The 12,103-nt window shown below is 41.3% G+C and overlaps 1 protein-coding gene across 1 annotated transcript in view; it reads right to left on the bottom strand.

Annotated features, from left to right (window-relative positions):
- AOAH (acyloxyacyl hydrolase) overlaps positions 1–12,103 on the bottom strand; it is a 136,072-nt gene that overhangs the window by 40,938 nt on the left and 83,031 nt on the right. The window contains exon 11 of the mRNA XM_081079479.1: positions 5,087–5,169. Within this exon, the coding sequence (XP_080935605.1) occupies positions 5,087–5,169 (83 nt within the window). The remainder of the gene's footprint in view (positions 1–5,086; positions 5,170–12,103) is intronic.

Here is a 12,103-nt window from a genome sequence, read left to right as displayed (position 1 = left end):
CCCTCTGCAGGCGTGGAGACTTCGGGGCTGGGGACTGGGATCTGTTTGTTTCTTAAAGCAGGTGAGCCTTGTTTACTTTGAAAGTAAGAGTCTTATGAATTTTTATTTCCTTAAAAATACATATTGGAAACCACTGTAACATTTGTTTTTCTTCTACCGTTTATTTTAAACGAAGCATAATCTTGCTAATCATGCTTTTTGCCCATCACAGAGGTATTTAGGTTGGCAAAAGATTACTGTGTACGTACTTTTCTTCTCTTCAAAGGTTAAATGTAACTTGGGAGTCATTTAGGTTAAAAAAAAAAAAGTGTGTGGGGTTGACAAGTCTGTACCGTGTGCAGCAGACGCTGAGCTCAGTGCAGGGAGTATGCATATGCTCCCCTCCCTACCCCCCCACCCCCCCCCAGCCGCTCATTGTCAGACTAGGAGCCAGACTTACAGCAAGCAGCTCAGCTACTGAGGAAAGGGCAGCAGGAGAGGCAGGACCAGAGGGTGGGGGTGATGGGGTGAATGAGGGGGAATGAGGGCAGGCAAGGACAGTGAGGGATGAATAAAAGCTAATATTCCCTGAGTCCTCACTGAGCTTGTGGTCCGCAGGCATGGAACATGCAACTTGGGCATAGGAGATGGTTTGGGGGTCCACTTCGCCACAATGTCCTTCCCAGCTCATATTCCCTGGCATCTATACTTAAAGGTCTAGTTTCTGAGGGGTGATCACCTTTGCTAGAGAGAAGGTGAAACTGCTCATCTGCTTCTGTTCCTTCCAGTTTGTTCTGGAGCTCCCAGCTCAAGCAGCAGAGGCTTGTTCTCTCAGAGCGCCTCCTTGCCCACAGAATTTACCATCTTCCCCACCAGCTTTCAGGGGTCCTCTGCTGCCCCACATTCAGCTCTCACACCCCTCAGCCTTTTCCTCACAGGGGAGCCCTGAGCCCACTCCCCAGGCTGTCCCCATCTGCCATTCCCCAGGACTCCCTCTGCGTCCTGCTCACTTTTCCATCTCTTGGGTGAGTTCCCCCTGGCAGTCTCAGCCCTGCCATCGACCCATTTCCGTCGCTTTCTATTCCTATCCCTAGACCCGGTTTTCCTCCCAGAGGGTGCCCCCTTCTTTCTGCCATCTTCTCCAGGCCAGGCTGGTGGTCCCTCACCCATGCCCATTACCTTCCTGCCTGCTGCTGTCCCCAAGGTCTGGAGATCCAACCCTAGACACCCCTCTTTCTGTCCTTGAACTTCCTATCATGCACGTGTGTCTTTTAAATTTATTTTTTCAAATCTACTTGTTAAAAATAAAACCTATCTTGAAAAAGTGACTGATTTTTTAAAAATGCTGAGTAAATAATAGGACAGATGGTAGGTGGAGTTAGCAGTGAGGATGGACATGTGGGAAGCACTGCGTGTTCCCCATTCAACCTTATAATAGCCCCACAAGGTTCAGGGATGAACTGTTATTCCCCCACTGTGCAAAGTGGCCCCATCTGGGTTTTCTGGTGAATTCCATAGCGTCATGTGACATTGTGTAAGGAATTGGCTTATCAGGGAAAGGCCCAACTTGCAAGGCTGGGCTGATCCCTGAACCTCAGCATACCACTGAGCGTGGGTGCAGCTCCTCCCCCATCAGGATGGAGTGAAGATGGTCCATGGGAACTAACTTGTTGTCTAGGCAACTCAGAATGAGATCCGGGGTCACCTCTGGCAACTGTGCTCATTGAACCATGATCCCCAGTGTACAGGAGCAGAGACAAGCCAGAGAAATTAAATGATTTGTCGAAGTCTCACACCAATCCCAGGACCCAAAGTTAAAACCAGTCAGCTATTTATACTGCAAAAAGGAGATTTTATGAAGGGAAAAGCAGGGAAAACCTCTGCTCCTATTCTCTAGGCCTCACTTTGCACCTGTGAGAAGTAAGGTGATGTTCACTGAGGAGCTGGTTTTGACCTTTCCCCTTCAAAGTACTGGTCTCCTCCCCCCAGACCCCCAGTTGTGGTCTTGGCATGTCAGAAGTTGTGAGAACTGCTGCAAACCCCGTTTGCAGATTGTAAGGATTTAGAGAAAAGTTTACTGCGCCTAATCCCCATGCCAGAAAATTAGTACCCAAATTAAAGGTCACTTGGACATTTTACATTTTAAAATGCTTTGTAGTCACTGTCAATGGTTCATGGTAGAGGTATCTACAGAAATTTTTGAGGTCTCATACCTAAATATCAAGACGGAAATCGGAGCTGGTTCTTTAATTCTTACTATATAATTTTAAAGAAACGCTTTAATATTTCATTCAACTCTTTCTACCCTTCCTCCTCTTTCTCTCTCTCACTGGTTCTGAAAAATAAGTGTAGTCATAAATATGCAGGATGTAGAAAGCTGACTTTTCTTATGTCTAATAAAAACCTTGGGGAGTGATTGGAATTACTCGGCGCAGGGTAGTCGGGTTACATGCTGCATAATAGTGAAAGGAAATCCATAGTGGGGAGAAGCAACGGAGAACAGGAAGAGGGGCTGGAGAATCAAACCAGAGCAATAAATAACGAGTAACTAGAAAAAACTGAAAAAAAAAAAAGTCCTCTTATCTACATTCTTAGAAAAATAGTCAAGCAGCATTTTCAAAGAAGTTATACCAGACAAAGTGTACACACTCTATTTCTAAGGATTGCACATTTAAAGAAAAGGAAGGAAATAATAATCTCACCTGCCCTCCCAACACCTATTCAATTAGACAAAAGTCTGACTGAAGCCACTGGTTTTGATCAAATTTTGACCTGTGTGGTTTTTCACGATTAGGCTCTCCTCCCATCTCCTTTTTTTTTGTTGTTTTGTTTTATTTTCCTCTTTGTAGCTCCACAGTCTGAATTTTAAAGGAATTCTGTCATGATGGCATACCACAAAAAGGAGAAATGTTTGCTATAAATTGTACCGAGTACTCTTTGCAGTGTCTTTTGGATTTTACGAAAGATTGCTGTATTTATTGTGGGTAGAAAGCGATGTTGAGTTGACATGTCTGGGTCTTGTGAAGAGAGCAATGTTGATGCCCTGGGCTCATGGAGAGAATGCAGCTCACAGCCTGCCGGTCCGGCCAGACCCGACTGCTGATTCCTCACCTGAACCCTATACTGTCGGCTACGGGGCCTCCGAAAGGCCCTTCACTGTTCCTAGACTCAGTTTCTTTCCAGGGTTTTCAAAAAAGCATATTTATATATAAAAATAAAATCTTTGGGAAACAGAAAAGTAAAAAACAAAAATGCAGGCACCCATAATGTATCACACATAATGATTTTGGTGTGTTTTCTTATTCTTATGTACAGCTGTTTTTCCCTCTTTTATTTAAAAAAATACAATAGAAATTAAACCATACGCTCCAACTTTGTGTCCTGAGATTTCTTGTGGCAGTGTTTTGTCTTTCTAAACAAAAAGATATGAACTTTCCATCACCACTTTGCAGAGCTGCGTCACATTCCACACAGGTGTTTTTGTTCGTTGTTTTTCAGTCTACACTGACAGGCAGCTCTTGACGGCGTAGTGACTGTCTGAATAGTTCACTAAAGGGAAAGAGAAAGTGAACAGGGGCTGATATTCACTTTGTGTCTGTGATGGTTCAGAGCCAGTCGACGGTAACTTTCCAATAAACTGTTGGTCGTGTTCATATGCAGCGAGGTGAAGACAATCTCTTTCCGTAGATTATCTTGGCTCATAGACCAGTGACTGCTTTATCGTTGTTGGTGTCTGAGTGCAGTGAGACAAGCTGGGTACAAAACCCAGCACTTGTAACATACTGTCTGATCCGGGACCAGGTTTTGGTCTCTCTATGCTTGTTTTCTCAACTCTAACAGTGTAGATTCCTTATATTTCCTCAACTTTGAGAAATATTGTTTAACAAATTTAATACTGGGTGGAGTACTGCAGTCAATGTGTGCATTGTAAGTTTCCCTCCCTCAACACTCCCCGGAGCTATTACAATCAGTAGTATCTTTGAACTGAAGAAATACAATATTTGCCTTACGGTTTGTTGAAAGGATTAGCTGAAATGTTATACATCACGTACTCTTAGCACTTGGTAAGAGATTAGGAAATATCAGCTATTATTTTATCAGCACCACAAATATGTCGTTCTTAGAATAGAATATTGATTCTGTGTAGAATATATAAGAAATCACTTGTCGGTCATATATTTAGTTAAAAGTTGTACTGTTTGGAAAATTCCTTAATACTCTTGTTAATTAGAGATGGCACAGGGATGGCAAATAGCTTAAACTTTATGTGCCAAGCCTAATCTGTTGATGATGTTATCGGACGTGCTGTGCTGTGAGAATCGCTGAGGCGGAATCTTGGCCGACAGACAAGATGGCCAAGGTTGATTAGTAATGTCTGCCCCGGGCTTAGGAAGATGGAGTGGTGACACACACACTCAGTGTCTGCCATCTCTGCATTACGGTGCCACAAGACATTACTTGGCAACTTATTAGGCACTAGCCACGTCATGGGTTGTCAATCAGGAGTTTCACCAACGTCTTGTGACCATGAGCTGAATATGGGTCCAAGGTGGGAGGTGAGAACCACACAGGTAAGAAGCAAGCCCAGAAGACATTGCCATCCTGGGAAACACAGGAAGCTCATGAAGAGCTGCAAGTCTCCAGAACACTCTGAAAACACATTCCTGTCCTTAATGGCTTTGGGGATTTCAGCCACAAACATTTAGCGATTTTTCTTAAAATTCCAACCCCAGTAGAAATGTGGCGGACTTTGCACCAAAGAGGAGAGCAGGGTCTTGGCAATGACTTTGATTTTGCTCAGTTCTTGTTCTGCTAATGCTCACCTAGGTCTTTCCTCCTGAGACTTGAATGCCTGGCACCTTGGACTTTCTACACCTCTGCTGTTGGATCACTGACCTGCCCCTTTGTCTCTGCCTTTACTGTATCTCATTCTCTTTTGCTGTAGGGAAAAGGTGCTAAGCCCATGGCCCCTCTCTCAGAAAGGGCAGTAGTAGTGGGAAGGAAGACTATTTGTTTTGTCCTGTGATCTTTGTTATCTAATTCCTAGCTTTTGTGGTACTTGTGAAATAAAACCAATCATTAAAGGCACATTGATGAAGTTACATACCATTTTTTGAAAGATTCTGGTAGTCTCTGTGATTGCAGTGGTTTCTTTTCCTTAAACGAAGGTAAATGGAGTTTTCTTTAATTCTGAAACAAATATATATGTGTACATTTAATGTCAGGACATTCACACGATAAAGTTCAAACAAACATGTTCTTATTATGATTTTTTAAAATGGAGTGAAAATGAACTCAGAAAATCAAATCTCTGCAGATACGTATTCTCTAAACTGTCAATGCAAGAGTTGTTATAAGAGACAGCCCTATAAAACGGGGTTGCACGGATGTAATAAGATCAAACTTTTCCTTTTTTTAAAGACCTCCCGAGTCATCCCTTTTTAGCCTTTTTACTAAAAGCTGCCGTAAGTCTCTTGGGCAGGTGGTCCTCTTTACCATCTCTGATATTTTGAACCTAATCATTTCCTTTTCTTCTTTCAGTTGCTATGAAGCCATAGCAGACATTCTTGTCCTTCAGATCCATTTCTCCCCTTTGCACATTTTAATACGGTTTCTAGTAGGACTTATGTCTGCCCAGAATGATGACTGCTCTATCCAGCTTCCCTTGCAGCTAGGAGAGGCTTCTTCACTAAGTTCTAGACAATGCGATAAAAGTGTAATTGTTCAGCAGCACGTTCTGGGCATGTTTCTTAGGAAACATTATTGGCAGGTGACCTTTGCTCTTTCTTTGTCCTCTTTCTCCATTCTGCAGCCCCAAATAGGAATGCTGCCATTTTAGACAATGGGGTAAGTTCTGTAGTGGGAAGGCAGGTGATGAGCTGGAGGGACCCTGGATCCCTGGGGACCAGTGGAGCTGAGCTCCTGCATGAGACCTGGGCTGCACATCTCTGAACTTTTATGTTTAAGAGAAATAATCTCTTGCAGTATCTTATTTAAACCACCCATATGTTGAGTCTCTCTCTTACTTGTAGCTGAATCTAACACAAATGGAATACTAATACAAATGGAGTTTACAGACAAATTTGTAACCCGTATCAGACTATAGTTGCATATCTTTTAAGTCATTTTCTTGGCTCCCTTTGTCCTGTCTTTGATTTTCTATCTTCTTTGGCCAAGCTTTAATTTAGCTTAAATGTGATTTAATGTTATGTTCTCTATAGCTTTATCGACTTCCTAAAATCCTTTTTGAAACAAGACCGGGTCTAAACGAATGAATAATAATTAAACTCAGAAGTGTTTGATCCCTAGTGAAATGCATTGTATCTTTTCATTATAATAGCCTCATATCTCACAACCTTACATGAACCACCCTTTATTTCTAAGTGTTCTGTACATCTCTGCATAGTTCTTGCCAACTGTCTCAGTTATGCAGAAAGCGAAAGGCGTGTTTCAGGGTTGGACACTTGGGATGCACTGAAAGTGGTCTTCTTTTTCTGAGAAAACTTACGATAACATTTCTCAGTAGAAGACTAAGATGCCTGAGCATTGTCTGAAGCTGTTCTGTGCCTCCATATTTTGAGAACTTATAGCAGCACATTGTTCCAAGTAGCTGAAATGTCAAGATGACAGGCTCTGTTTGCATCCATGGGGTTAGACATTTGAGGGGCACTTTTAACCTGGAAATTTCATGTCACTCAGTTCTGAGAGATGTTCTTCAATTATTTCATCGATGACGTCTTTCTTTCTTTCTTTTCTTAGAACTCCTATTGTCTGGATATTGAGTCACCGAGACTGGTCATCTAACTTTCTAGTTTCTCTGTCCTATTTTCCATCTCTCTGTCTTTTTCTCTTTTTTCTGGATGACATTCTCCACTTGATCTTGCAACCTTTCTATGAAAATCATCTCATGTCACTGCTATAATTTCCAAGTGATCTCTTTTGTTCTTTGACTATTTCTTTAATTTCAGCATAGCGTTCTTGTTACATGAATACAATACTTTCTCATCTTTTCGAAGATATTAGTTTTAGTTATTTTTATAGGTAGAATATTAGAGTTTTTAAAGATTTCTTTCCCCTTCGTAAACAAAGCTATAGTCTGTTTTCTTGAAGCTGGTTTTTCTCTTTGTTTTTATATTGTTTTTCTATATTCAAGGTTTCCCTCAGATGTCTGATGATCCTGGGTTGTTGGTTGGCTTATATTTAAATGTGGAAACTGCTGAAAACTCAAAGTTGATGGGAAGGTGGGCCCCTGGGTTGACTTGCTGACTATGGCCCTCACTGGGCCTTTCTCAGGGAATGCTTGCTGTCTGTGTCTTTGGGGCTTTCCTCTTAGGATGTTCAGTCTCCATCCAGGTTTCCAGCCCTCTGGGGTTGGGGGTGGGTGGTCCTCAGCATTCAGCATGCATGTCGGGTGTCTGGTGTCTCCCAGTCCAGAAGCCCTTAATGTCAGTCTTTCCAAAGAAGCAACCTCTAGCCTTATACTCCAATAAGGGAGGGGTACCTGCCCACCTGTGTAGGGTTGGAAGAGATCTGAGGATCTAACTGCTTCTTCAACAACCTTTCTGCCAACCCTTCTGTGTTTACTCTCACTGTCATTTCTACAGCTGCCGCCCGTAGCCAGTTCCCAAGTCTTTGGGAGGTCCTGCCATTTAAACTGGCTTGCTTCTTGGCATTTCCTCCTCCTCGTTCAGGATGCAGCTTTCCTGAGTCAACCAAGTCAGTTACCACTTGTGCTTCTGCTTTCTGGCCTCCAACATTTTGTGCTGTTGGCTCTTCCTGGTCTCTGTGTCCTTGTGGACAAACTCATTTACTGTCATTCTCATGGGGTTTCTCAAGGGAAAGAAGTAAATATTGGGTTCAATCTGCTGTATTACCCAGAAGGCTACACTGAATACTTTATTTACTGCATCGTTTGTGACCTCTGCCTTGGCTATTTTATTCTAGTTTGAAAAAGCAGATGGGAAATGGATGTTAGATCTGAGTTCAATACGAAAATGATTTCACGGTCAATAAAGAGGGGTTATTTTCCTTTGGGAAAGTAATTGTTACCACTATTTAGCCATACATGTATTTTTGATAATTCTAAAACTGGAATTTATGTACCGAGATATTGCTTTGCACCTGCCCTGCTCACAGAGAGTAAATAGTGTGGATATTAATATTATGGATACAGTTAGTTTCATTACAAGAATATAGAAATTGTTACCATAGGCGAATAGTTTCACTGACATTTCTGACCAGATATAACATCTAGAATTCTGGGATTAAGGCTTTGTTCTAGGCACTGGAAAGTATTTCATGTGATCAAAGATACTGTTTTCTTTCATTCCCCACCTCAAACACATAATCTCTCTTATAAATTCTAGGAACTGAACTTGTCATAGGGTGCTCAGGAATCCTGAGAAGATAGAGGGAGCAATACAGTATTTTGAGAAGCTTATAATATAGTGTTTTGAGGGTGCCTACAAACGGGGAAGATTGCTTAATAGAAAATTATCTGTATCTTAATTCAGCTGAACTTGAATTAAAAAGGTAAACTGAGGATACTGTGCAGAGTCAGGTTAACGGTGATGGCCATTCTGCTTTTAAACCCTCCTCCTCTTGCTCCTCTAGGCCTAGCTGGACTCAGGTTTCCCAGTGCGATTTCCCACGCCCATGGGCTAATAGAAGCGGTGATGGCTTCAGTCCTTTAATTTGAGGGGTGCAGTAGAGGAGTGCTTGAGAGTTCCCTTCCTCACTTCTTCCTCAGTGCCTAAGGTACTGGTGACCTCAACATAGGGAGCCGGCTTGGGAAGACATCACATTAAATTCCCAATTTTATCGGCTCCATCTATTGCAGGGCCCAGGAAGTGCAGGCATCTCCTGTGAGGACACACTCACTGGCCAGATTTTGATTTCTAACACCAAAATTCAAAATGGGTAAACCTCAGGCAGGATATCTACTAATTGTTTCCCCGAACATGGGCTCAAGTAACACAAAAAAACCCACTTTCTCTGAGAGCCTTCTAATACCAGCTCCCTGCCCCTTCCCATCCAATCAACTTCACCATGACTAAGAATAATATAGACAAATTAAAAGGGTCGATTTAGAACTGAAAAAGTGATCACCTCTTATGTTGACTCAAAGCAGAACCTACTTGGAGGGAGGCAACAGAACAATTTCCCAGAAGGCTTAGCACATCAGAGATTTGGGGGATAAACCAAGTATGATATTATTTAAGCAACAGTGATGTATCAGGTCTTGGTGAAGTTTCTGAGGCTATTGTTGACTCTCTCCAGAGGCACAGCTAGTTTGGGTATGTATACATTTTGAAGCCTTATGAAGCTGACTCATAGGGAAAAAGTCACAGAAAACACTGGGGCTCAGAAGTCTATCAGGAGGTCAGTGAGAGACAAATGGTAATATTTGTTGTGAAGGGTTAAGGTAGGGGAGTAGATTAGGATAAAATCTGATAACAGAGAGACTAGACTGGCTTTATCCAGGGACCTCTACTAGGAAGTTTTAAGTAAAGGGTGGATAGCTTTCCTGCTATTTCCATGTGGATGGAAGTGAGATAAGTTAAAGAACTTTAAAATTCCTTCCAGTCTTTTGATGCTAGCCACATCCCAGAGCCCTGTATAACCTCTAGTTCACTGCATCACAGAACACACAAGATTTCAGCCTCCCAGAAGGATAAACATGCAGAATATGGTTCGTTGTGTATTCAGAGAGATTGACAGTGGGCTAATTATGCAGAGGTGAGGATGACTGTAGAGGAGGTCCTAGGAGTTCAGACCTGAAAAGATTAGCAAGACAGCATGATAGATTTTGAATTTGGAGCAGCAAAAGGGTACAAGGAAATAGACCTCACGGGCGTTGTGTTCAATCATTCATGAGGTGCTGTATCTAGACAAGGCTTCTTACCTGTTACGTTAACCTCCCACTAAGATTCCTTCCTCTGCCCATCTCTGAGCTTGGAACAGTTATAACTCTCTCCATCCTGGCTTTTCTCAGCCTCAGCTTTGATTCTAAGCCACTGTATCAGGGTAACTGTATCATACGAAACTGTGATAAAACAGAGATTTAAGGCTATGGGTGCTTGTAAATCTGAAAAGATCAGTTGTGACGTGGAAATTGTTCTAATAATCTAAACACCATTTCTCAAAGGATACTCTGTGAATCACTGGTTTCTTGAGATGCATCTCTCTCATAAAGCACACACACACATACACACACACACACACAGATCCTACATAGTTCGGTGGTTAGGAAATGGTTCATAGTCTACCTTGAAGACACACAAAGCTTTCTGGCTTATTAAATAAAGGCTTTGATAAGCCTTATGCTGAATAAACTTTTTTTCCTTTATTCAAACGAGCATTTTCAAAAGGTACTTGACCTAGGATTCTTTTAAAAACATATGTAATACCTTTTAACATCTTGTGGAACTTGTGTTTTCCCTGGACAGATTTTGAAGAATATGGATGAATTATTTCTCTGATCTGTAGGTGAGCGTTGAGATGACCTAAAATCTCAGGTTCAGTTGGTTACAAGATTTCTACTAGAGACATTTAGAGGTTTTTTAAAATTCACTTTGATCAATCTAGATTGTAAAATTATATCATTCTGGACAAATGGACAAATTGAGGCTTGTTTGATGTATTATTGACCAAATTCACTTGTTAGTAAAGCTCTCCTTTCTTTTATTCTTTCTACCTGGCTATGGAATTGATCATTTTACTTTAAATTTATTTTCTCAACTTGTTGACTGTGCGATTATTTTACTATTTTAATAAATTTTGCCAATTTCTTGTAGAACATTTATGATAGGGCACATTAGAAGTCTAAGGGCTTAAGTCTAAAGCATTGATTTTTATCCCCACCACGTCCTGCAACTGGTGATTCAATTCATGCAGTTTATACTCCTCTTTCCTTGTCCATAGTGTTCTCCCTGAAATGTTAATTCCGGCAGATCTGATTTGATTTAAGCAGTCTGAGAAAATGCAAGGGAAGGAGGTTTACAGATTGTAAGACACTCTACAAATGTAAAGTGATATTATTATGAACTTACTCAGTAATTCTTTCATGGAGTACCTATTACGGAGCCTCTTAATATGCCAGGGGCTAGGGCTACAGAGCAGTCAAGCACTTGAGATGCTCAGAGTCTGTGGGGGGTGACCATGAGTAAACAGCATGACAAGCCAGGTGACATGGTGTTGAAGGAGCACAGCAGAGAATCATCTGGGCAGATGGGGATTAGTACAAAGAGGCTGTCGAAAGGAACTGACCCCTGAGTGGTGAGCTTTGAAGCATGAACAGGGGCAACTACATAAAACAAAGATGAGGGTAAATGCCTGTGATGCTTAACCTCACTAGTAATCAGGAGGTTACATATTAGAACAACAATAAAATATTGTTAGATGGGAGAAAATTAAGAAGGTGGATAATATCCAGTATTAGCAAGGGTGTGGGAAACCAGTCTTCTCATACATTACTTGGAGAATACAAATTGGTCTAGCCCTTCAAGAGGGATTATGAATAATTAAAAATGGATACATTCTGATCCAGCAATGTTTTTTTTTAATTAAAGTTTATTGGGGTGACAATTGTTAGTAAAGTTACATAGATTTCAGGTGTACAATTCTATATTACATCATCTATAAATCCCATTGTATGTTCACCACCCAAAGTCAGTTCTCCTTCCATCACCATATATTTGATCCCCTTTACCCTTATCTACCTCCCCCCACCCCCCTTACCCTCTGGTAACCACTAAACTATTGTCTATATCTATGAGTTTTTGTTTCTCATTTGTTTCATCAATGTTTTTCTAAAGAAATCATCACATGTATTCATAAAGAGAACTATAGAATGTTTATTGCAACATTTTCAGGGATAATGAGGGTTTGGAATTGAGTGGACTCTCCAGCAATAGGAGAATAAAACAACCGTACTATGAAATACCACACAGAACTGCACTTCAAGAAGAATGGAAAAGAATGGAAAAGTCTTCAAGAAGCATTGTTAGGGCAAAGCATTACATCATAGTATGTCACACACAGTATGATGTCATTTGTGGCAAAATTCCAACAAAGCATTTCTTTCTGTACAAATAAATGCATATGAGCACATAAGGAAGGGTCT

Source organism: Rhinolophus hipposideros, assembly GCF_964194185.1.
Source record: "Rhinolophus hipposideros genome assembly, chromosome: 18".
Lineage (NCBI taxonomy): Eukaryota > Metazoa > Chordata > Mammalia > Chiroptera > Rhinolophidae > Rhinolophus > Rhinolophus hipposideros.
Note: the sequence above shows the minus strand (reverse complement) of the source record. Positions and strands in the feature narration are given on the sequence as shown.